At 41.0% G+C, this 26,884-nt stretch overlaps 1 protein-coding gene across 10 annotated transcripts in view; it reads left to right on the top strand.

Annotated features, from left to right (window-relative positions):
* The window catches only part of nbeab (neurobeachin b), a 200,852-nt gene that overhangs the window by 73,594 nt on the left and 100,374 nt on the right, over positions 1-26,884 (top strand). For 5 of the 10 annotated variants that reach the window (XM_051957711.1, XM_051957708.1, XM_051957706.1 and 2 more), the window contains exons 13-30: positions 1,292-1,460; positions 8,070-8,149; positions 9,015-9,077; positions 9,455-9,552; positions 9,992-10,084; positions 11,967-12,075; positions 12,177-12,258; positions 12,359-12,482; positions 13,332-13,524; positions 13,673-14,668; positions 15,528-15,745; positions 16,005-16,158; positions 17,050-17,230; positions 18,177-18,304; positions 18,703-18,819; positions 19,180-19,348; positions 20,791-21,205; positions 25,651-25,814. In XM_051957711.1, coding sequence (XP_051813671.1) covers positions 1,292-1,460; positions 8,070-8,149; positions 9,015-9,077; positions 9,455-9,552; positions 9,992-10,084; positions 11,967-12,075; positions 12,177-12,258; positions 12,359-12,482; positions 13,332-13,524; positions 13,673-14,668; positions 15,528-15,745; positions 16,005-16,158; positions 17,050-17,230; positions 18,177-18,304; positions 18,703-18,819; positions 19,180-19,348; positions 20,791-21,205; positions 25,651-25,814 — 3,553 coding nt within the window. The remainder of the gene's footprint in view (positions 1-1,291; positions 1,461-8,069; positions 8,150-9,014; positions 9,078-9,454; positions 9,553-9,991; positions 10,085-11,966; positions 12,076-12,176; positions 12,259-12,358; positions 12,483-13,331; positions 13,525-13,672; positions 14,669-15,527; positions 15,746-16,004; positions 16,159-17,049; positions 17,231-18,176; positions 18,305-18,702; positions 18,820-19,179; positions 19,349-20,790; positions 21,206-25,650; positions 25,815-26,884) is intronic. The other 5 variants (XM_022189166.2, XM_051957707.1, XM_022189171.2 and 2 more) reach the window with 3 other exon arrangements.

Raw genomic sequence — 26,884 nt, 5'->3', positions numbered from 1 at the left:
ACAACATCATCGCTTCTGCAAAGAAAATCGCAAATCCTCATACGTGCCCGTGTTTTAAATATGTCACACTAGTTTCAGTTTTGTAAGATTCCCAGTGACGGCAAGTGTTTGTGCAGGTGGCCATAAAACAAGCTAGCGGTCAAATATGATTTCTAATAGGGGAAAAAAAAAACTACGCCCATTTTTCTGATACTACAAATTGTATTAATAAAAGCCAAATGAGAACTATGTTGGCTCTGTCAGTGAAGTTGCCAAAAGAAAAAATATAATGTAGTTTCACTCCAGACAGTGTTCAGGGCCGTTCAACAAACTATAGCTGTTCCAGTGTGTTTTAAATGTTCCAGAGGTTTTTCTCGCGCTTTTTAAATAATGACCCATAAAAAAACGGGATGAAGTATATCAAAGAAGTTGAGTTTGTGTGGCAAATACATTTGCCTCAGGACTGCTGCTGGTGGGGCCAAGCCATGAATAAATAAAAGGAGGAAATAAATACAAAAGTGTCTGGAGGCTTGCCTGTGACACTCCTCCAAAATAGAGCGTAGAGAAAGAGGGAGGAAAAAATGAGAGAAACAGCTAGGTAATGAAGTGGGTTAGAGCACTTTTAGCTACACGGGGACACAGCAACACTGGCTCCTTCCCTTAGGACCTGTTACAAAGGCCACGTCTCTTCTGTTGCTATCCTCAAGCTGCAGAGTACAGCGAGCCAGCTGTGTGAATGAGCATGAGAGCATTCAGTATACATTAATTACACAGGACCTGTGACCTTGTTCCAGTGGACAAATATGATTTTGAGAGTGCATTTTACTGCTCTGTTCTCATGGAAATTACATTACCAGTACTATGGCATCCAGTTATCTCAGAGGCCTTAAACCACATCACATCACATTCATATCATAATCGCACTGCCACCTTTCAGCATGACTGGCATATCACTCATTGTTATCCTATAATTTATGACATATGAGGGAAAAGCCCTCAGTATTTAGTGCTAGAATGGCTGTATTGGGATTAAGGATTCTTGTCAGGTCTGCTGCTAATTACGGAGGACATGCTAATCATCGTTGAACAGAGTGGAGCTGCGACAATTATGAAATTGAGTAATACAGGATCAGTAGCCATCCCTAACATACATCTGCAAGGATAATGGACTCAGTTAATGCAAACCACCACAGGAAATGTCTTGGTTAATCTAAGACGAATCATTAGATTAGGCTGCCGTTACATATACTTAAGTAAACCTCATGGTGCAGTTTGTAACATCAATTCTTGTATGTGTGCGTTTCCATTCCAGGTACAGCTCTCTCTGTACACATACCTTTCTGCGGAGTTCATTGGCACAGCAACCATCTACAACACAATTCGTCGAGTGGGCACAGTGCTTCAGCTCATGCATACGCTAAAGTACTACTACTGGACCATCAACCCTGCAGACAGCAGCGGCATCACGCCAAAGGGTCTTGGTGAGCATTTCGGATGCTTTTGAACATAAGTCCGGCTAAGTTAATTTGTTTTGGGGTTTTTTTTTTTTGCTGTGGAATATGATTTGATTTGGGTTGTTATTTATGTAAACTGTTTGTCATCCATCTGAATGCTTATCCAAGCGACGCTCAGTGATTTGGAAGGGAATCATTGGGAGTGAACCATTCGCAATCATTGTGTGCAGCCACAAGCCTGCTATCAAAGTGTCTTCCTGAAATGGCAGCAGCTCCCACACATTTGAAATGACTCATCTCCACATGGAAGCGCTTGCCTGTCAGCTGCTAGGACTGTCGCCATCACAGGAGATGACAGTGAGGCAGACGCACCATATCAATATTGTCATCCCACTAGGGTGCTTGGTTGTGGGTGTTAGGTCTCTGAAACCTGGGCCAGTCTTTGAAACAACAGCACGTTCCCAAGCAGGCTGTGCTGGAAGTGAAAGTGTCCTTGAACTGTCATTTCCTTTTTGTTATCCATTATTCTTTTCTAAAAGTATCCGTGTCGTAGTATAGGAGTTGCTTTATATTAGTTCTGAGAGCTCACTTTATGCTGCACCAAGGCCCAATGAAATTTACTTGCTGAAGGTTAAAGCTTGTATTCTGACAACGTTGATGTAATACTCGTAATATCTGAGGGGATGTCTTCCAAAAATGATCTTTCTTTACCTCTGCTGTTATTTCCTCCAGCACTGATGATTTTTTATCACAAGTGAACTTCACATTTATTAACAGTGCAAAATGAGAACTAATTCTCATGGGCAGAGTCAGTGCTGACTGAATATTGCAGCGTTTTAGCCTGAATATTCCACATCACGGCACTTATCCTGCAGTCGTGATGTGTTGCAGGTGAGAGCGATCCTGGCTGATTTTCCTCTAATAGTAGTATTGCCCTCTAGACCGAGGTTAGCTATGATAATATTGGCACATATACTTACGTTAAGTCTGCCCATAGATCTCTCATTGTCACCTTTCCTGACTTTACCTGGTTCCTCATCCCACCTGCTTGCAGTAAGCAGCACCCCATATGCTCGCTGTGTATTCTCTCTGGCATCTAGGGGACATTTCTCATAACTGTATATCTATCATATCCACTACTGCTGGACACTCTCTGTGGGTTTTTTGTTGCGTTCACTGCTTCTAAATAATAGATCATGTTGTTGAAATCACTTGTTTGGGAAAAATGTTTGCGTGTTGCCTCAGGCGCTACAGTATAGTACTGCTTTGTATAAAACATTCCAAGTAGTCCTCTGATTTGTCTTAAGCTGTCTTTTTGGTAGGGATGGCGCTGTATCTAGTACAGGACACAGAACAAGATTTAGGATTTTATCTCTTTGTAATTTGAGGGTGACGAATTTCTGTTGGCTTCATCAGTGTCTTCTGCTTGTGGGTATGCTGTGGTAGTTGAGCAAAATATGAAGTGGTTTGGATGAGAGCCATTACCATATCTGAGGACTGCCAGAAAACAGAAAATTGCTACCTTTGGGTAGCGATTCGCTGCCCCAAGTGAGAGGAGATCAAGAATCTCAGGGTTGCGGGAGTGCCATGAAATTTGCAAGAACCATGAGATAAAAAGGTAAATGGGTCAGCAGTAATGCAGGCATTGCTCAGAACTCCCATGGTGAGGAGTGTGCAGGGGTTGAGGAGTAGCTCTTGATTTACCAGTCTCTCAAATCGCGTCTTAAGGTAATGGGGTTTTTGCATAGTAACTGAGAAAACTGAATGCCCAGATGAGGTGTTTGCGCTTAAGGGGAACAACACTGAAGTATAAAGAGGAACGCAGGAACAAGGTGATGAGTGCTGACATCCAGACAATCACTGCTCTAAAAAGCTGTGACTACATAGACAGTTTTTGCAAAAGTGTGACAAAGAGACCTGATAGTATGAACTTTAATACCCACCTTTTTGTAGTTTTTTGATTGCAAAGAAGTGTGCGAACATATACTGGATGATACTCCATATTTGTTTCCTACCCTCCACCACTGCAAAGTCTACATTATTGGAAAAGCTAACTATCAAACTCAAAGAGAGGGGTACTCAGAATGCTTATTGTTGTTGACTGATTGTAATGGGCTAAGAAAATGACTGAGTTCTGGGAAAGACATCTCCAAATGGATCACCTTCCTGCTGTACCTAATTTACAGAGTGAGTCTGGTTTCATTGATCTGCTCTTGATTTGGCAGGTCAGTTTTTCTCTCTGTCCTTCTAAACTGAGAAATGACCAAAGACGCATACAAAAAGGGAGAGAGCCAAGCAGATAATGAAGTGTTCAATTATAGGACACAGAGAGGACATTTAAAACGGATCTCCTCCAGCTGCTCATTCTTTTCCGCCTCTTTTTTTTTTTTTTTTTTTTCTCCCCTGGTCTTAATAGAGAGCGCTATCAAATTAAAGCCATGTGTCATTCGGTTATACACAGAATCAGTGCAGGCACTCATAGAAAGATGCTCATTTCTCAACTTCCCCCAGCCTGTGACATGAGCCCACAAGCCAGCACATAATCCGTCTCAATCTCTATCACTCTCCTTTAGTCTCTGTCTCTGCTCTGCCTCTGTTTTACTAAATATTGAGTAATGAGATGGACAGCACAGTTACTTTGCCAGTCACCACATTCAATTCGGGCAGCTTCTGTCTCATCCTCATTATAGGAGAAATCGCCAGTGACAGACATAGAGGGGTACTTCAGAGGAATAATCTGATCAAGACCTGTGGTTGAATCGATTTTTGCATGCGCCTTCATTCAGATGAATTCATCTCATGTAGGACACAAATTACTGATAACAGGGAAGTCGGGTAACAGTTTGGTAAATGTATGCTCTTCTTTCAACACTGTCTAATGTCACAGAGCACATTTACACCTGAGAAATCTACTAGAGCAAATGGAGGTTAGGTTGGTGTACTAGAAAAATAGTTGAATGTGGCATGGGGATCTTAACTCTAAACTTCTGATGTTTATTCGCTCATGTGTGACCCACTGTATCTTATGAAATGTTTCGTCATTGCAGTTGAAAGTAGGCATACACCAGATATTCTAAATAAAGGAGAATAAACAGACAAATAGTGCATTAACTTGAGAAGAATTCAAGAAACCAGCCTTTGCTACTGCAATTAAAAATACTTATGGGATAGTTTTTCAGTATTTGTTTAATTTAAAGCATTCAGGGAGCAATAATATAATAACTTTTGTTTAAAGGTTTCTTCAAGTATACAAGGATGCATGTTGTTGTGTATGCTGTGACTTTATTATCATCAGTCATAAGCTGGAATAAGATTCCTGCATTAATCACATGGACATTAATCGTTTTTCAATAAACTCTTTCTCCTTGTGCCCTTGGGATGCAGGAAGTAAAGCAATCTGTGAATGAGAAACAAGAGCTGTGCCGAGCTGCTGAGCATAATTGGTTGTGAATAACTTGGATGCAGTGGCTGCGGTAATAATGTTCTTATCATCCCTTCCATGTCAGCCTCTGTCCCTGCCCTGGGTTTCCCTCTCTCCCTCTATTAATCAGTGTCGGGATGCAGCAGCACTTACCATCCTCCTGCAACCTCAGGGAGCCTCGTCATTGATTACATCGACTGGCTGCTGAAGCAGGATGGTCAGCTGCTGTTGTCTTTGTCATCATGACATTGTCCTCATTTCAAATGAACATGTGTCCAGCCAAGGTGCAGGCTGGAGTTTATCAGGGCTGAGAGGAAAAGAGAGACATTGAGGAAAGTGACCAATTTTTTTCCTGAAATGCTTTTGCTCTTGTATTCACCCCGTTACTGTCATTTAATACGTCTGCAAATGCATAAGATGTTGTCAGTGTGTTTATCCCTGGTTGGCTGCACTGGATGAATAAGAAATGAATAAATGTATACAAGGTTTTACTGCCAAAATGGAGCCTTTGTGCTACAGTGAGAGTGCTGCTAATCCTTGGAGGATTGGTTTGTATTGTTATAACTGGTAATGTATGCCGTAGCCTGCATTTTCTGATGTGCCTGACTGAATAGGTCTGTGCTGTATTGATCTGCCTGTTGCTGCAACTCATTAGAGTGTTTGCTCAGTGTACATGAAAGCATTTTTTGTTTAAAAACAGTAAAGCTCAGCATACTGAGTAGGATCTGATTGTGTCACATTTAATTCTTGTGCCAACCCAGCCAATGCAGCAGGAGCAGCTCTTTGATGTGACGGTTAATCAATGTTTTCTGTCATATTCTGGCATTCTTCTTTATTTGTACAGCAAATGTACACCGGCTGACTGTGCTCAGCTTGTCAAATGTTGAATGAGGTTCATAACAGGGATGGATTGCAGTGTGAGGGTAACTTCAGAGTGCCAAAGTCACCTTAAGTTGGCAGAAGCATTCTGGGTAGTTTTAATGAGATGTTGGCCAGTGCGATAGGCTGGCGTGACTAAGGTGACCTTGAGCTGGCTGCCTGGGCATTATGTTGTCGCCAAGGCTACCTGTGATGCACACTGAATTTGGATGTGACATGAATGATAAATATATTTGGGAAGAAAACTTCAAATGATCCCTCCTCAGCTTAAACCATGAAGTACACAATCAGCCACAATATTGAAACCAACCGTCTAACGGCTCTGATCCTACAAGAGCTTTAAAGGTGTTTCTGTTATGAGGTGCTAAGACATGAACAGCAGATCCTTTAACGCACTCTGGCCTGGAAAAAGTCAGTCAAGCGCATATTTTCTTCAGGCTCGACTGCTGTAACTCCCTCATTTCTTGCACAAGCCTAATGTTGCTCTCTCACCTCCAACTAGTTCAGAATGCAGCAGCTTAGCTTCCTACTGAATCTAGCAGACGACATCACATCACCCTAATGCTGGTTTCTCTCCAAGTCTTCCTGTTCATTTCAGAACTGATTTTAAGATTTTACTGATTACTTTTAAAGCACGTCTGGGTCTTGATCAAAGCCAGCTCACATTCTTAGACTCTCAGGTGGGGTATTTCTGGCTATTTCAAGGTTGAGGCTTAAATCTAAAGGTGACTTTGCCGTTGCCATCAGGGCCCTTCGGCTTTGGAACAACCTGCCTGAGGAGATGAAACTCGTAGAATTAACGACTTCTTTTAAATCACCTCTTGAAATCCATTTTTATAGACCTGTTTTTTATGTGATGTGATGTTTGCATTGCTTTACAGTTTTGCTTTCATTGTTAGCATTTATATTGACATATCACATTTTTTATTTTTGCCTCTTTTTGTTAATTTTCTTTTGACTTGCCTTAACTCTACATTAATTTTGCTGTGTTTTGTTTGACCTCACTGTCTGGCTTTCTCTGGATCTTTTGCTTTGCAGAGTTAAAGCACTTGTTAACAATTGTTTTTTGAAGTTTCAGTATATAAAATATATAAATAAATGCAGCAAGCACCAGTCGATATGAATAAAATAACATCATTTCACATCAAAGGAAAAGAGTAAATAGAAGTTTAAGTAATAAAGGGTAAATCCATGAAAACGGGAAATAATAACAAAACAAAAAGTAACTTAAATAAGTAAATCAATGAAAAAGAAAAAATGAGAATAAAACTGGCAAATTAAACAGACATATTATTTTCATTAAAGTCCTGTAGACTGTAAGGTGGAGCCTCCATGAATATGACTTGTTTTTCGGGCTCAATTGGATTGACGTGGGGAATTTGGCGGCCAAGTGAGCACCTTGAACTCTTTATCCTCAAACCACTCCTGAATAATGTTTGCAGTGTGACGGGTTGGATTTTCCTTTTAAAAGAGGACACTGCCATCAGTCATTGCCATTATGTAGAAGTTCTGTCGGAGTTCATCCACAGGAATGCCAGTACCCAAGATTTCCACTCCAAACTTTGCTCAGAGCATCACACCAGGTCTGCCAGCCTGCCTGCTTCCTGTAGTGCATCCTGCTGCCATTTTTTTTGGCAGCCAAATGACCCACATGCACCAGTCCGTCATTGTCTGTGTCACATGCCCATTGTAAGTGCTTTCGTTGTTGCACAAGGGTCAGTATGGGCAATTTGAACAATCCATGGCGATGCATACACAGCATAGCCGGTATTAAGGTTTTCAGCTGATTTTTGCTACAGTAGCTCTTCTGTTGGAGCCAACCGATACATAGGTTTCATTCCCCATATGTACCCATGGCCCTGTTCTTCCTGATTCCAACACATCAAGTTCAAGAATTGACGGTTCATTTCCCATCCCACCCCTTAACAGGTGCCATTGTAACGAGATAATCAGTTCTGTTCACTTCAGTGGGGAATGCTTCTAGTCTTGTGGTTGGTCTGCTTAAATTGTGCTGAAGTCTAGGAGGAGATTGGCTGTAGCTTCCACGCTCTGTATTTAGGTTGATGAACCCTGTGATACAGCAAAGAAAACTGGAGATGTCTTTGAAGGTGTCCCTGTTTTGTCTGCTTTCTCTCAAAAGCTCAAACAAAGTGAAATAGCAGGATTTTCTGAGACAAATATTTCATTATAATCAAAAAAATATTACCCAAGCATAAACCTGCCAGTGAAACATTAAAAATAGAGATGGGACTGGGAAACACACAGCTGAAAAAAGAAAGATATTTTATTTGGTTCCTGTACTACTTTTCTCATTTTCACTGTCTTTTCAACTACAGACGGTCCAAGGCCAACCCAGAAAGAAATAATTTCTCTACGGGCATTCATGCTTCTCTTCCTCAAGCAACTAATCCTGAAGGTATATCCCACCTGTCTTCATGCCTCACAGCACGTCACATGGCTGCACTGAGAAAATATAGAGATTGTCCCTATGTTGTCCTTTGAGTCGTTCTCGTGGTCGCCTCCGTAGTAAATTCAGAAACCAGTTTAATGAATCCATTATTTAGTCAAGAGAAAATAAAGGATAACAGTTTTGATAATTACTTAATCATTAAGATGAAAACCATTTATGGCTTCCAGATTGACAGATGAGACAAACTGCTGTTTGCTGTTGATTTGGTTAATTGTAATTGACCACATCTTGGTTAGTTTACAGTTCTCAGATGATGTTAGAGCTTTTAAGACAACACTTTTGGTTGAGTTCCTGATAGCTGGGTGACCAAAAGAAATTAATCATGAAAAAAAATAGATGATTCACCATCCATAACAAAAACATTACAGTGCCAGAATACATATTTAAATCTTAATTACATTTTTATGTGTTTTCTACTCGTAGTTAAAGTTGCTGTGTTGCTGCCCACATGCTAGCACGTTGTAACTCTGCAGATAATTATCTTGCCACAGCCTGTAACCAGCTTCCCATGGCAAGACAGAAAAAGAGGAATTTTAACACTGGGCAGAATACAGGCTTAGAGGCGAAACTTCTTAGGCAGACAGGTGTTTCTGCAGCAACACAGACTGAACTGTCAAACAATGCAAGCACATCAATTGTGAACTCGGTCTAAACACAGCAAGAAGAATTCATACACATGATGCCAAAGCACTTTGGAACAACCAAAACACCGTGAGGCTTTCTGTCGTGATATTGGTAGAGACTGTTCTCCACTGTTTGCCTTGTACATCATTTAATTTTTATTTGCTTTTGTATTTTTGAATTCTTCCAGGACCGAGGTGTGAAGGAGGACGAACTACAGAGCATCCTGAACTATTTGTTAACAATGCATGAGGTACATGACAGCCTGTCTCTGCTTCAAGTGAATTTACTTTGTGGGTTCGTGTTCCACTTTCCTTCTCTGAGCTTCAAGGTCACTAATCATTTTCAGAATTAATATTCTTGGAGAGGTTTATTTTTTTGAGCGCTTAAACTCAATTCGTATTTTGACTGTCAGTGCACTTTCCGTTGTGCACTAATCAGCTACTGCCCGTTGGACTGAAAGGTGCACAGGATCCTAGGTGTATCCAGTAGGAGGTACATTTGAAAGACACCTAAATTATATCTCTGCTGCACGTACAGCAAAGAACAAACTGTATTTTCTCTCCGCACCTGCTCCCTTTTCTATATTTCCATCTCTCAAATTGTCTTTTTCCTCGGATTTGTCTACAGGATGAGAATCTGCATGATGTGTTGCAGTTGGTGGTAGCCCTCATGTCCGAACATCCCACCTCCATGATCCCTGCATTTGACCAGAGAAATGGAATACGGTAAGCCCCTCAGGGGAAGACACAATCTCTTTGCTGTTCAGGCACAAAATGAAGAGGTGATTTCACAAAATAAACCTCAGCACCTAATTCTTGTGCTGTTGCTGTGTGTCTGTGTGATGCATGAATAATTTATATCTTCAGTGAGGAAAAAAAGCTATGCATAGAAAAGTAACAATATTACCATGTTGATTTCATAATATAGGACGCTCAAACTTACCCTATGTGATCCTATGAAATATAAATGCACACAGTGTAACTCTGCTTGTGAGTTCTGAGGAAAAGACTGCTGTTTTCATTATGACATTCTAATGTTAATTCATTCTGAAGGAAAGCGGTTGTCTGCTAACCAGTGTGGGGCATTTTCATCAACAGGGGTGTACTTTATTTTGCTAAGACCATATGCTGTTGCCAGTTTTTGCTGTTTGTGTCTTTTTTCCAGGGTAATCTACAAGCTCATGGCCTCAAAGAGTGAGAGCATTCGCGTACAATCCCTTAAAGTTCTTGGATACTTCCTGAAACATTTGGGCCACAAGTAAGCAACCCTATCCAGTAGCTGTTTTGTAGCTTCTAATTATGCACTCTTAGTGGTTTTATAATGAATAGTGCAAAGATTAATGAGTCTAATATATGCCTAATGCTGTAATCTACTCTGTGCTGTTGTTTTTGGCCTTTTCACGTCCATGCAATGTCCACTTTTACAACATTTCATAGACTAGTAGAATAGACACTGAAAACTCAGGCTCCACATTTAGAGGGAAGAATCATCTGTTCCTTCCTTACAAAAACTAACAGACAGCTCTTGACAAGATGCCAATTTTGCAAATGGGGGGTACACTTCCTGGTAGAACACCTGAATTTTTTGGCTTTGCGCCCTAAAGCGATTAATTCACACAAAAAAAGACTGGATGAAGTCCAACTTACTGTCCTGCAGAGTAACATAAATAATAAACTACCCAGCAAGATGTGAGCATTTTGTCTGTATGCTGCACATTAAAGAGACAGAAAGCCTATAGGTAGAGAGCTTATGGATCAAAATGCAGGTTGTAGGCATCGATGGAGAAGATGTGGGGGCGGTGCTGAGCTCACAGCGGTGAAACGCCAGGCAGCGTTACTTGTGTTTGCTGAATGTAGAAAAAGGGGCAGGCAGAAACCCATGCTAGACCACCTCCAGCACATGTGAACAGTTTATATCCTCAAGGTTTTTACTCCTCACTTTAATAGCTTTCCTAGATTCTAGTTCACCATGAGCTTCAGTGCAGCTCATAAAGAATTTAACAGGTTTCTTTGGTGCTTTGTTGAGGTTATCAGTTTTTGATAATTTAATTAGTTTCTTGTACTCATTAGGACAATGTTGTTGGATATTGGTGATTCTGTCTAGGTTGATATATGATAAACAGATTTACTTTACAAATTAATATCTTCTGTGTGGAAAATAACCTTGAAAATCTAATAGGTAGAAGCAAAAAGATATTTATCTCAAATGCTCATATTTAGTTTAGCTTTAGTTTAATTCCATTTACTTCTATCATAATCATAAAAATGATGATAGCTGAGTGATTTTCCAATATTTCCTGTGTCTCTGCGTTATCTCTCTCAATAAAGGTACCACAAAGTGCCCCATTCCAACAAAAAAGACAAAAACCATAATGAATATGACATGCCAGGTTTATAGTTTTAGAGCTAAATGTGCCTCCTGCTGTATGATTACCTTATCTCTCTAATAACGGGGTATTAAGTCTTTTCACACTGAATAGCATATATCCAGTGTTCATATTTTAAACAGTGTACCTTCATTTTTGTATTGTCCTAGCTGTTAATCGAAAATATAGCCAGGGAAGAAGAGAGTGACATTGTCTTTACACTCATCTCCTCCTTCCTTATGTCCTTGATCAAACAGACTTGTACTGTAAAGCTGAGCTTGCTATGCATCTTCACTCTACCCTTTTCTCCCTAATTTCCATATTTATACAGCTGACAGAAATGTTGCTCTTCTCCTAAGTGCCCATTTTGCCAATCTCTGAAAAATACAAAAAGAAAAAAATGTCGATTTATTAGGAAAGTCCCAACTTGTCTGGAGGCAGTGGCAGCAGAGTAGAGCAGCTTTGGGTTCGCGTTGTGACAACAGTCCTTACACGGTTTGTCACCGTTGAACCTATTCACCTGTGGTATGCCTCTGTTGTATCTTGGTGCCGTTCCTAGTGACAGGCTAACTTCGTTATCCTACACACCTCCAACAAAAATTCCCCAATTTATGACAGTAGGCAGTTCCTGACACTTGCCTCCAGAGCCTGGCTCCCAGTGGGTGAGAACGGGGGAAGCAAGCTGACGGCACTCACTGATCCTTTCAGTGGCTTAGGGAGCTCTAAACAAGCCACTTTACCATTATGCCTGGGTGTGTGTGTGTTTATCCGCAGGAGGAAGGTGGAGATCATGCACACACACAGCCTATTTACTCTACTGGGAGAGAGGCTCATGCTGCACACCAACACTGTGACTGTGACGACCTACAACACTCTTTACGAGGTAACAAAACACTTTCCTCTCAAATGTCCTAGCATTACTGCCACATTGGTCTTTGTGTGCAGAAAGTGTGACTGACGTCTTCTCTCCATTTCCTGCACCAGATTCTGATAGAGCAGTTGTGCACACAGGTAGTTCACAAACCTCATCCTGAGCCTGACTCTACTGTCAAAATCCAGAACCCAAGTAAGCCTATTGTGTGTCGCATAGCCTTTTTAAATTCCTTGTATATCTGTTAAAACTGAAAATATATGCATATATTTTTATTTCTATGTGGTGATATCAGTGATTCTCAAGGTGGTTGCAACTTTATTGAAGAACTCCTCCCCCAGCACAGAGCTGATGGAAGTTCGGCGACTCTTCCTTTCAGATATGATCAAACTGTTCACCAACAGTCGAGAGAACAGACGGTGAGCAGAACTTAACCATCTTAATCATCATGCTAATGATTGTATCAAAGAAAAAGGGAAGAAAAAAATGCACAGTTCCCCCTCCTTTTACTAGGTTTAATAGGCTCATATTGATGCTTAATCCTCTTTAGACATGCACATGTTCCCTAGCAGATATTTCTGACAGTTTTTGACAGTTGCTCATTCTGGCTTTCTCTTTTTTTCACTCTCATGCTAAAATCTTGCCTTCTGTACCACACATATACAATTTAGGCATATAGAAATTAAATTATAGGTCTTAGCAAACCTCTGACCTGAATCAACAGTATGTTGGTGAAAGTGTTTTGTGTTGTCAAATTGTTGAACCTAAAAACAACACTGAATTACTTTTTGATTGTGTCTCCTTTACTGTCTGTCTGTCAAACCCTGCTCCCAAATTAATAAATACATTAACATATAAAGGTATTTTGGAGGCCCATCAACATCAGCCAAAGTGACTGCTGATTGAAAATTAAACTTTTGGCAGACTTTGCTACATTTCCATTTATTTGGATGTTGATTAATGTGCGTTGTCCCTTTTTGAATTAACAAATTAAAATTAAAGTGGTCAAATTAATCCCAACAGTCTGGTGTGATGTGATTAACAAACTTACAAACAGCACTGGTATGTTCCAAAGAGTGATGCAGAATTAATATTTGGACTAAATGGTTTTTAATCTCATCCAGTTATCGGAAGAAGTCATACCACAAATATTGACCATAAAACTTGAACTAAAGTTATAGATAGGAATTCACAGTTGACTTCAGTCACAATGTTCTATTGAGCTTTCTGGAGGTTTTATTTGTTGATTGGTGATGTGTGTCTTGCAGGTGTCTGCTTCAGTGCTCCGTCTGGCAGGACTGGATGTTTTCTCTTGGCTACATCAACCCTAAAAACTCTGAAGAACAGAAAATCACTGAGATGGTATACAACATCTTTCGCATTCTGCTCTACCACGCCATCAAATATGAGTGGGGAGGATGGCGAGTGTGGGTGGACACGCTCTCTATAGCCCACTCTAAGGTGAGTACAGTACAACAAAGAGGAAACACTGACCTCTGCTGTTAAGGGAGACATTTTTATATGTTCTGCCTCCTCTTAACTGATTGTCACAGATGCTTGGATCATGAATATGTGTCTAATATTGTCTGTTACGTTGATCTTTTTATAGGTAACATATGAAGCACATAAAGAGTACTTGGCTAAGATGTATGAAGAGTACCAGCGTCAGGAAGAGGAAAATATTAAGAAAGGGAAAAAGGGTTTGGTCAGTACTATCTCTGGTCTGTCTGCTCAGGCCTCTGGCATTCAGGGTGTGATCGAGATCAGAGAAATAGACGACAGCTCCCAGACACCAGAGAGTGAAACAGACTATGAGAGCTCCGACTCTCGAAACCTGCTGGCTGAAGGGAAGGTGACTGAAGAAGATTTCAAAGGAACAGAAGCTACAGTTGATGGAGTCAGGGTCGAAGTTCATGACCTTCTGGTGGATATCAAGGCTGAAAAAGTGGAGGCTACAGAGGTTAAACTGGATGACATGGACTTGTCCTCTGAAACTTTGGGAGTATCTGAGAATGGAGCACTGGTGGAGGTGGATTCTCTATTGGATAATGTTTATTGTGCTGCAGTGAAAAACATCAACGGTAATGTCAGCAGTGTGTTGTTGCCAAAGGGCAGTATTGATGACCAGAACGCAGCCCCTCTCATTACGCTAGATGACGACAAGGACAGCAGCCCTCACAACAACAATTTCCTGTTTGGAAAGACGACAGGCAGCATTGATGACAACCTACTGCCTGATCTCAGTCCAGCTCAGCCTCTGGTCCTGCCCAGCCCAGAGCTGCCAGTCCCCAGCAGCGCCAGCAATGAACTGGGTCTTCTAGCTCACATGACAGGCAGCTCTTTACCCAGTATCCTGGAGAAGGATGAGTTTGAACTGCAGACAGCCCTGGAGGGCATCAGCTCTGCAGCTGGTACTGAGGCTGATACCTCCTCCAAAAGCCCAGAAGACACTGAAGGCAGAGCAGCAGCAGAATCTGAAGGGGACCCATTGGATGGCAAAACTGGCAATGCAGCTGACGCAACAAGCAATATTTCAGACACCGAGAGATCAGATGATGGCAAAGACAAAGAGATGAAGAAGATTCAAACAACGGCGACCACACAGGTTAGTCTAAAACTAACCAGCAGATTTATGAAGGAAATGATAGAGATTCACCAGAGTCAGAACAATTTGAAAGCTCTTGCGCAGAAGGAAGTATTATAATAGATGATCATGAATATTGTAAAATATCAAAAAGTCAAAGAGAATAGAATAAGGAGGGAGACTAAGGTCATGGTCAGGATGTATTGGCCCTTAGTGAACAGTTCTATATTAACAGATCCACAGAGATTTTCATGCTCTTCCCAAACTGCTCATGTAATGGGGACAGGAAGGCCTGGTGCACATCAGGCATCACTCCTCTGAGACTCAGGAAACTGGGCTGCTGGAATAGCTGGCTGTGCCAACAGGAGGGAAGAAATAGACAAAGCGTTATTCTGCAGCAATCGCCCGGGATTTGTTCATTGCTCCCCTCCTCTCCTATGAGCTGTGCTCTTTCTCAGAGGTCAGGCTCTTTCACCTAGACTGGGCCACTGATGGAGGGCCAGTGGGAGGCAGAGTTTATTTTTAAACCTTTCTCTGCTATTGTGTAATTGCTCGTGTTGAATTCATTGCCACTGTTTTTTAAGCAGGCTTTTTGCAGCACCTTGCTGACTCATTCATCTTATGTTTCGAGGTTGCGTGGAGCTTGTTTTCTTTTCTGTACCTGCAAGCAGGAAGAGGTTATCTGAGGACTCACTTTACACTAGCCATTTATCATTCAAAGTGAACAGTATGACAGTAGTGTTTTATCTAATTATGGATATGCCATTGATCAGAGAAATAGGATTAGCACCTAATCTGTATGCATTATTTCACGATGGACAGCGGTTGTATATGTGATGGCAAATTCATTAATTGTAATCATTAATTGGTTTCCTGTCAGAGTCTCCATGGACGCGTAGTCACTCAGATGGAAAGGGACATACGTGTGGACCTCGGCTTTAGAGGGACGCCCATGACAGAGGAACAGCGACGTCAGTTTAGCCCTGGCCCACGCACCACAATGTTCCGCATCCCAGAGTTTAAATGGTCAGCCATGCACCAGAGACTGCTCACTGACCTGCTGTTTGCGCTGGAAAGTGACGTCCATGTCTGGAGGAGGTGTGTGTAATGATTTATGTGCACTTGAGAGACACAGACAGGGAGGATGAGCATGGTACAAGTAGTGATACTCAGAATACCCCTGAGTATCAGAAGGAACACAAGGTGTTGTTGCTGTTTCAGACTTAAATGAAATCTGTCTATTTTATACATTGTGTTAATATGTTGTGCTTACTGCACATTGCAATGACCTGTTATTTACATAATGTGAAAACACTAGCATCTCTAACAACCTTGTTTTTCCCACCTTTGTCTGCAGCCACTCCACTAAATCTGTCATGGACTTTGTTAATAGTAATGAGAACATCATTTTTGTCCACAACACCATCCATCTCATCTCTCAAATGGTAGACAACATCATTATCGCTTGCGGAGGGATTTTGCCCCTTCTTTCAGCGGCCACCTCTCCTTCTGTAAGTACAACACTGAGTTCACTGAAGGAGAATAATGCCATCTAGTGGTAGTTTTTTATAACTGCTAGAGCTCTGTTGTCTGGTGTTTACAACAGTACAGTATGTACAAGTGGGAAATAAGGCCTGCTTGTGTTTATTGATTGGGGCTACCTTCATTTGCTCAGCTTCACTCTGCCACAATTAATGCTGATGACATTACTTTGGTACAATTTCCTATGCTTGTAATTAGCTTCCCTGTGTGTCATTTACGTTTACTTAGATCAATCTGCTGCAATTATCAGATTTCATTTGCGGTCTTGAATTGAAATTGGTTTTAATCATCTTCTTTTGTTTATTTTTTTCTGTGCATGTCTAGAGTACCAAGGTTAGTAATTATGCTATTTTAATTTCTCTCTCTTAATTTCTTACTGTATTCACAATATATTTTTACTTAATAGTCATTAAGTAGATCTGAAAATGAGCCATCCTCCCTCTGGATGGGTCAGAATGGTTTTCTTATCTTAATTTTTCTTTAGAAAATGTCTGCTTTTGTTCAACGTCCCCCATCAAATAGCACATGAAAAATTACGTTTCCCTTTGGGCAGAGTTTGATAGTCAGCTGAACTCAGATCAAACTCTACACCAGTTTCCATAATTTTGCTGCTTTCTCAGAGACCCTGTGTAATAATGACCCATGTTGCTGCCATCTTCTGACTTGTGTTTTTGTGTCCTAAATTCATCAGCAACCACTACTGTGTCTATATGTCTATCTTTATATGTTTTATTACTATCTTCATATATTTTATGACACGTTTAAAAATAATTTAATCCCTGCTAGATCTGAGAATGTGTCAGAGACATTTCACATTTGCACTGTTGACCTATATGTCTTGTTCCCTTCTTTGCTTCAAGACGGAGTTAGAGATCATCGAGGCGACACAGGGCATGTCCTCGGACACCGCCATCACTTTCCTGTCCCGACTCATGGTTATGGTAGATGTCTTGGTGTTCTCAAGCTCTCTCAACTTCAGTGAGATTGAGGCCGAAAAGAACATGTCCTCCGGTGGCCTGATGCGTCAGTGCCTCCGACTTGGTAAGATCTTGATTATATATTTTCAGCTGCAGATGTAAATAGCAGTCAGTGCAGAGGAGGAGTGAAGGAATTATAGTACCTTTATGTGACGTTTGTACACAGGAATATGAATGAGCTGGAAAATGCCATGATAGTATTCTCCTCACACATTCTAATAATGCATCTAATCCCTTTTGATCAGCCAAGCTAATTAATTAAAGAATCCTGTGCTAATTGTATACTGCATTGAAGAATGTGCAGGTTTTTTTCTGCAGTTTCTGGCAGTGAAAAAATGGCACGATCTTAATTTTAGAATTCACAACGAGCAAAGAGAATCATTTGCAGTGCAGTCAGGTTCTCTTTGCAAATGGTAGCCTTTTGTGTCTGTCATCAGTGTGTCTCATAGGACTCTCTGAGGTCCTCTCTGCCCTTGTGTGTGTTTGATTGTGTCATTGTATATAATCGAGGCCTGTGGAAGTATATATGTTGAAAATATTTGAATGAAAAATAAATTCAGAATTAGTAAATTGTGGAAGATTCACTGAAAATTCAGAATATAGTTGTTTTGAATTACTTGACACGTAAAGTAAGGCGGTGTCTATAATTGTTTGTACCCATGGGTGAGTGTGTTTACAAGCCCGTGTTTGCTTGATGGTTGACTCCAAGTTGTGCTCTGGGGGATGTGAAATAGCCTTCAGACTTCAGTGTCCTTGTTGCAAACATACAATTTCTCATCACTGGCTTCAGTGTGAAATCAGTCTGGCTGCTGATTTTGCTCCTGCTCTCTTTCCCATCAGCCTGGAACAAATAGTCATCAGAGATAACTGATTAGTTTTAAAGAGGTCATGCATGTTATCAACATTTAATTTCCATTTAACTCTGAAATGAGAGCCTGTTTGTGTGCTGTGTGTGTGTGTGTGTGTCTGTGTGTGTGTGTGTGTGTCTGTGTGTGTGTGTCTGTGTGCAGTGTGTTGTGTGGCTGTTAGGAACTGTTTAGAGTGCAGGCAGAGACACAGAGAAAGAGGAAATTTGTCTTCCATTCCCAACAACAACAAGACTCAGGAAATCTTGCAAAATGCTATGACTTCCAGCAAGGTAGGATGTGATATCACATGTCGCCTGTCTCAAGTGTCCATAATAATAAACTTTATATCTATTGTGCCTTTCAGAAAGGTGATTTACAAAAAAGACAGTATAACATTAAAACAATTTTGGTTTCTGTGACTCTTGTTGAAAATTCCATCCATGCAATCATAATGGGCCCTAAATAGCAAAACAAAAACTGTTTTCCCCTGGTATCTGCTCATCTGTTCACCCTGTGATATCAAATCTGTCTTTGAACCTATTATGTCCGCAGAAAGATTGTTTCTTTTCCATCTTGATCCCCTTTCTTATCTCTAAAATAATGACAAAACAAAAATTTTAAAACATGTTAAATTTGGCTTTCGACTGAAAAGAGAAGCATGTTATATTGTGTTATCTCTCTGCTTTAGACAGCCATAGAGACTGTCCCTAGTAACCTGTCTCCCATCAAGGACCCAGATCGCCTTCTGCAGGATGTGGACATCAATCGACTTCGCGCTGTGGTGTTTCGTGATGTGGTGAGCCATGTGTGTGTTTGTGCTAGACATTCATTGTGTTTGTCACAAAGACTTAACTACAGGTAGCAAGGATGAAAATAGGATTAGTTTTTTTTTGGCAGACATGCAGGTGTGCAATGCAACACCTTTCCATCAGTAGGTGAGATACCAAACACACCCTTTGAATGAGTATATGTCAATGTTACTTTTTTTTTTCAAACCCACATATGTTAAAGCAAATATTAGAAATATGGTGGTATTTTACATCTGTTTTGTATGCATTATGCAAGGTGAGTTTGTTATGAAAAACCATTTCTGGCAGCAGCAGCAGTGGATTGTGTGAAATGACAGTCTTCTGAATAAATGCTGTTTTGTGATTGTTCTTCACAGGATGACAGTAAGCAAGCCCAGTTCCTGGCTTTAGCTGTGGTGTACTTCATCTCTGTCCTCATGGTTTCCAAATACCGCGACATTCTGGAGCCCCAACGTGAGACTGCCAGGATAAGCAACCAGTCAGGCCTCAGCATGCGTCAAGAGATCAACTCACCAACCAGCACAGGTGTTCATAGCTGTGCTCTGCCTGTCTTACATACATTCCTCTGCTCACCTATTCTTAGTTTGAGATGACTGTACCTGATATGCTCAAGTGTTAAGTGTCCTTGGTCTATTCTGTTACTCTGGTGCCAGCGTGCGAGAGCTGAGAGCTCATTCAGTAAAATAACCGGGATACCCTGCCTGCACTCAACTGGCACACCTATGATTTATTCATAAGCTCTGCTAATTGCACCGCACAGAATTAAATGTGGAAGCAAACAGACTGGTGCTGGAGATGGTGGTTATGAACTTGAAAAGGCATCAATGTTCTCTTTGAAATAAAAGGTTGTATGTGCCTCAAGTCATAAATCATACATTAAGTCACATGAAAGGAAATCAGTGGGTGCCTACGAAGGTTTAACGCAGTGTCTGCTGCACTGTCAACTTGCCAGTATGAAATGCATAAGTGAGCGTACTATATCAACTTTCATTCAGACAAAAGGTGAAGTGAGTAAAAGAAAACTGGAGGAAGAGGAGGGAGGCCAAAAGAAATTGTGTAAATGTAATTTAAAGAGCTCGGAACGCAGAGAATGAAGAAAGAGAAGATGAGCAGGGAGAAGTTGAGAGATGAGAAAGCAGCAGCATGTTGGCCAACTACTGTGGGTTTTTGGGGCAGTGGAGCCAGGCTTGCTATTTTCAGCCCCATCTGTCAGTGCCCATTAGGCAAGCAATCCACCAGAGGAGAATGGGATCATAGAGGTTGCTGGGAGGAGAGAGGCACACTGCTGCCTTCATAAATTTCTCCAGAAAATGGGGGAATTTTCCAGACGGCATGTGGCAGACGATTGTCTGATGGACCAGGGAGCCAGACGACTTGCTGGCTAAATCAGGCCCTGCTGACCTCGTTAGGGGGCATGTGATGAATATTAATACGGTCGCCCTTGGATGTAGGTAACCATTCGGTCAAGATGAGCCCGAATATTACTGGAAACGCACCTCTGCAGCTTTTGGGAAAAATCTGCAAACATTTGTTTGGGACGCATAGATTACTACGTAGAGCCAATTTGCAATGTATGGGCAGACCAAGTGTTGCAGACTATTATAAGACTCAGTCCTTCATAAATAAAGAAGGGAGCGGTGTACGGTATATTATGTCCCTGAATAATAGAGCAGTGTACCTGTTTAACTACCTCTGTGTCTAAGCAGTTACAAGGATATGGCTTTAGGCGTGAGGAACCCAAAGAAAATGACTCATGTTTTATTAGTGTAGAAGGAGAAATACAGAGATAATCTCACCAGAGAATCAGAGCTTCTGGAGAGAGATCTAAGAAACTGCCCTGCCATGTGGTTCTCTACACTTGCTAAATTTACTCTTTGGCTTTTTTAGACTTAAAGATTTCTGAAACGAAATGACTATGTGACTAACTGCAGTCTCACTTACTACGTGTTTTGCATGTTTTTTCACAGAGACACCCTCTGTATTTGAAAGCACTAAGGGCCATCTTCTGCCATCAGAAGACCTCCAAATGGGAAGCTCTCTTCCCCACACAGACTCTGGGATCGGAGAGGAGCAAGTAGCCAGCGTCCTCAACGGCTCTGACCTGGACCACTGTGTGGGAGGACCAGGCGCCATGAGGGAGCTCATATCTACACTGTCATCAGAGGTGAAGAAGTCTCAGGAGAGCCTGTCTGGATCCCCCAACGTGGACACCATCATCAGCACTAATCAGCCCAACAAGGGTATCAATGTCAAGGAGATTCTGAAGAGTCTGGTAGCAGCTCCAGTGGAGGGCATGGAGGCCGGGCTGGAGCCTGTGTCCTACCCAGACCCTGCTGCCAAGGCCCACGCCATGTTTCCAATGCAGTTTCACTCTTTTGACAGGTGAGGAAGGTTGTTGGTTAGTTGTTTGTTGCTGCTGAAAATGTCTGTTATGAAAAAAATTATATGGATTAAGTTTGTTTGGTTAGTTTTAATAGAAAAAACAAAATTTGCATCACTTGCAGTTGGTTTTTGTGTGCATATTTCCAGTTATTCAAGTTTTATCTTTACAGTATTGGAATCTGTTAAACTCTTGACTGAACGTTTAGTGAGCATACATTTTTATCAGTCCAGTTTTATCATCGTGACTGGGTGAAGCATGACATTAAAACACAATGACAATAAAAATGAATTCCTAGTTAAAATGAGCCTGCTAATAGATTTTCATACTTCACAGAAATGATAGGAAGCCAGTTTTTTTTTCTGGTCGTACATTTGAATTTATTTTTTTAACCTTTAGCTTTGAAGAATTTTAATTTGTAATTATATCTCTGAATGAATTATCAGAGCTTTACATCTCTATCGCGATAGCTACCCAGTATTTAAAGCCACAAAGGCTGTGTGGATGTGGGTGTGTCTGGGAGTGAGCAATCTCTCAAGTGACTGCAGAATGGTGATGTTAATCCTTAGGGTTTATCTCCGTTATCCAGTAGACCACTAATGGTTTTTAAGTAGCATGAAACGCATTATTCATTTCAGGCCACTTATATTGTGCTCATTCCCCAGAGCGAGGAATTCCTGTGTTTGAAAGGGTCTCTGAAGCGCTGTGGTACTGCTGCAGTTTATTTACATTCCTGGATTAGATAAAACCACACAGTAATCTATCTGGATTTGGGTGTTTACAAACCTGCTCCTGCAGGGATTTCAAGCCTCAGCTCCCCCTGATCCCTGTTTCCTATGGCTGATAATGTTTTGAAAATCATAATTTTTCTTAAATTAATTAAAGCTAGTTTGGCACAAAGTAAAACTCCTCCTGCCCTCTGGACACTGTGGATTTGGTTAGAGTTTTCATGTCCTTCCATGTAGTCACTTCAGACCCCAGAGGGAAGGCAGAGGACACACAGTCAGCCAGCCTCAACAATGGGGCCTCCTCCTTTTCAGTGCATACTGCTGCTGAGCTGGGCTAAGGTGAGCCTGATGAATAGGGGGAAAGATGGAGGAGTATGTGGGGAGAGGACAGCTGAGCGGGTGGGGGTCTCCAGGGCGTTGATGACAGATTGAACAGAAGTGGCCACGCACCAAACCATAGCCAGCCATCGTCCTCACCGCTCACATCCATAATGGGACCTGGCAGCCTGAAATGAGTCGCCACGGCAAAGTGTATTATTTTTGAAATGCTTTCACACAAAGCCTCCTGACCACATTTACAACTTTGTCTGATGCTTTTCATGTCACTCCCCCCTCCAGCCTCTATTTGCTGTGTCTAATTGTTTGCCACCTGCCAGCGAAATGAGCTGCCAGCCATGGACAGGCCTTTCATTTGTCTGTCAGGGCAAAAATAGATTGGGAGTGACAACATCAAAAAAGAAGGAGGGAAAAATGGCTTAAAGTGGAGTGCACAGGGGCAGTTGTCGCAGAGGCCTCTCCAGTAAAGACTTCCATGGAGCTGTTTAAACGGCTCAAAACCCAGATTTCCATCAGACCAGATGGGAATACAGTAAAGAAATACTTGAGTAATCCTCAGCTTCCCCCCTTTCTTTCTGTACAAAAGTCTCCAAATTAGCTCTGTGAGATATTGTTTGTCCTTACATATTTGAGTTTTTACATGATGGAGAGCAATGATCACTCTTTTTTTTTATTGAATTTGTGCGTGGAATGTAAGCACAGCAAATTCCCCCTGTATCTGTATTTCTGAGTAAAGCCCTATTAGATTAGATTCTTATTTTGGATTTATAAAGGAAACATTTCTTTGCTTATACTTTATATTGCAGTCATATCCCGCAGCCGCAGACCTCATTAATATTCATTCCAAGATTAATCCTTGCTTTATTCTCTGCAACTCAATTAAGACAATCCTATTAATAAAATATGCACTAGATAATCTATACATGATTCATGAGCACTCTGCTAATGAATTATTCATTAAAAGAGGTTCATGTTTTATCAACATCCTGTAGATGTAATGTAACGTCCCAGCCATGCCAAAGCACCGCTGGAACATGCGAGCAAGGGATAAATTTGGAAAGCAAGATTAAATTCACACCCAGTTCCGACCATCAAAACACATTACTGATGTTCTGAAATCTGTCAATGAGATTTCACCGAGGAGAGCAGTACGAAGATCTGATAAATAAATGATATTTGTCATCAGCGTTCTTCAGAGCACAGCTGTATCCCTGGAGGTATTAATATTTCAGCAAGCTTTCAAGAAGCTTTTCAAGCTTCTTGTGATTGAGCTGATTTTGATCTGCTAAGTTTCAAATCTTTTATTTTACTACTATTTTTGGTATTGTGTGTTTGCTAGGTGGTTGTCAATGTAGCAACATTGTCATTTTATGTGTAATATAATACTACTTTTTTGTGCATTTCATCCATGGACAGAAACTGAAGTGCTATTTCATCTGGTAAATAAAACATAGCTTTGAAAATTTTGAGATAAATCAGTTGCACAGTATAAAAAGGTGCAAAATAATTTACCAAACAGCCTGAAATATATCCAGGCCATATTAGGATTGTTTCCCATGGCATGTTTTACGTGATCTATGAGACGGACTGTATATATAAAATGGTAACAAAAGACATTAAGTCTGTTGTTTTCTTGAGGAAGGATATCTGGGGATTTGCTTCAGATGACTACAGGCTTAGCTCGTGACAGAGCAAAGGCCTGGCCTGTGTCACCCAGAGTAACTGCAGGAGATTGGACAAGACATTATCTGGCACCTTCACAAACCCAAAGGCCAACTGCAGACCTGATAAGGACAAGCTTCTCCTCTCTTTTCTGTCAAGCAACTCTTGCAGATCCAAGTTCACTGCATCATCTTTAATCCTTGGCCAATCAGATTGCATGTGAAGAGAGGTCATGTGGGACAGTAGCGTGTCTGTGCTTTTGTCTCCCCAAAATCATAAGTGTAACTTTCATCTCAGGCCTCCACAAGGTTTTCTTTCCATGTTTCATTAATGAGCTCTGTCCCTTCTCTTTTATTTTTTTTCCCCATGTGATGTTTTGTGCAGTAGTTCCTACATTTAAAAGGGAAAATCCCGTTATTTTTAGATCCCCACTTGGCTTGTGTATATGTATAATTATGCATGGCTTATTCTGATATTTGAAGTACTTGGTGCCATTTCTAGCATCTTTGTTTTTTTTTTTCTTAACAAAAACGTGCTTTAGGGACATAGTAGAAATTTCTGCAGTAAAGGCTATCATCTGTTAATATGTCAACACTCCACATATACTCTCAAAAATCACAAAAATAGATTCTGCTCTGTGTCTTTGTACAGAGCAATGCCACACTGAAAGGTCTTCAGTCTCATATTCAGTAAGGTGTAGTTTTGTCCGTCTGAACACAGGAGCTATGTAAATACATGTCAGTAACTAAGACCGAGCTGCTCCTGGAGAGATTCTGGTTTGGATTGGGGATGTTTTCAGCTCTTCCCATCAGAGCAGAGTACAGCCGAGGATCGCCACTGGCAGGAGGAGACGTAAGGGAAAATCTAGTAGCAAGTTTACCGGACCTCGTGTTTATTTAGTTTAGCCTCTTGTGTACATGTGTGTCTGTTTGTCTTTCATGCGTTACACTGAATGATGGAGTTACAGGCCAAGATGTTTACTTTTCAAATGCACTGACTAATGTGTGGGCTTGCTCATACTGACAGGGCCTGAAGGCAGTACTAGACGATCAGGACTAGTCATATTCTCTTTTTTTCTCTTCCTAAAACTCGTGAATGAATCTTAATTTATCTGCTATGCTCTGGAGGCATTTCTAAAAGGCAATTATAAGGACAAGAGCTGAATTGAACTTCGAGGAAGTACTGGATTTTCAGTCCCTAGAACTGAAAAGCCTTTGTGTACCATGCTGGCTCTACTGAACATCTGTTTTATAAGGACAGCAAGTCTGAGCACACCTGTTGTATGACTGGTTATAGATTTGTCTTAGCTTTGCATTTTATAGATGTCAGTTAGCTCAAGTATAACCTTTCCACAAAACTTAAGTGTTTTTTTACCCACTTCTCCAATGTCATTTATATCAAGACCATAATTCAGATTTTATGAATAATTCTGTGAACTTATGACGGTTTGATTGTATAGTTGCCACCCGTGGTTGCCACAGCACCCTGAGGCTGTTAGAGGTTTAGTGTCTTGTGCCAGTATTTTTATTTTAGATGATACTTACAGAAACATGCTCCTTATCTTCTTAACGGTGCCACTCTTCCACCCTTGTTGTGTCCATCTGACATTTGTAATTTAATCTTTCGGAAATATAGTTTTATTTTGAATATTTTAACTATTCACAAGTACAATTTTTCCCTGTATGTGTGAATGAAATGTCTACTGCATGTGTTCCCTACAGGAGTGTGGTGGTGCCCGTGAAGAAAACCTCCCCTGGCAGTCTAACAGTTAACATACTGGGAGGCAGCAGCAGCAGCAGCACCTCCCCTGGCCCGACAACTGGCAGCACCACCAACATCTTCGCTGCTGCTTCCGCGACCCCGAAAAGCATGATCAACACTACGGGTAGGCCATATAAAAGTCACTTGAGTATACTTACACAGTTGAAATACTACATTCAGCCCTTGCAGTGTTCGAGTAATACCGCCTCTGAACAATTTGAGAGTACTTAATTTGAGCAATTTATGTTTATTGTAGTGACTGTTTTTTTTCTTTCATTAATTCTAAGCCAAGAATAGAAACAAAGCATCTGTCCTCTGCCTGATCATGTGATCCTGCATGCCCTTGTTGTAATCACTAGATGGCCCTCTTTCCCTTCATTTCACTGTCTCTGTTATCTCCAGGCACAGCCAAATAAAACCACTGCCCTTTAGTCACTAGGATTCTTTCTGATTCCAGTTCTATTGTGCCTGAATTATACTGTAAAACAACCCCCCTGTTAAAAATACAAATGAATTTGCATGCATACTTTTCTTTTGTAGTTTGCATTCCTGTTTGATTGACTGCTTGCACTCTCCCTCCCCCTGCCGTCACGTTGCTTCTCCTGGGACTGTGCTACATTGAGCCAGTTATACCTCTGGACTCATGTAGTCTGGGCTTCTGAAAGGACCCACTTAACACCAAGAACCATTAGGAGCTCCAACACCTTTTTAATGTTCTCTGTTAAAAGAAAAAACTCTCCCTCTCCTCTCTGAGCCCCTGTGAAGGAATGTGAGAAATGTATCCAAGTGAAAGTGTGCTTTCAGCTAAAGCCACAGATCCCATGATTTCATTCTCACTGGTTTCAACCTCTCACAAGGACAGTCAGAGTGATTTTATACTTATGCTTGGCGTGTGCATCCAAGAATATATGACTCAGGGCCTACATCTGAATGACTGTTGTCACGATATTCTAATTTGTCTTTGACTCCAACACTAAGTGTAAATTGTGTGGGTTTTTTTTAATGATACCTATATGTTTTCATTCATTGGTTGGTTCTTTACCTTTGTTGTTGTAGTAAACATAACAGTTCCATATGTTGCTACTGGCATGAATCTGAACCGTCTTAGGTGCACTTGGATTTAGTTGAAGTGCACAATTTGTTTTACTTGGTTGAAATTTATGCTGAGGTGTACTATCAGGAGCCAAATTGTGG

Source organism: Acanthochromis polyacanthus, chromosome 13, assembly GCF_021347895.1.
Source record: "Acanthochromis polyacanthus isolate Apoly-LR-REF ecotype Palm Island chromosome 13, KAUST_Apoly_ChrSc, whole genome shotgun sequence".
Taxonomy (NCBI): Eukaryota; Metazoa; Chordata; class Actinopteri; family Pomacentridae; genus Acanthochromis; species Acanthochromis polyacanthus.
Note: the sequence above shows the minus strand (reverse complement) of the source record. Positions and strands in the feature narration are given on the sequence as shown.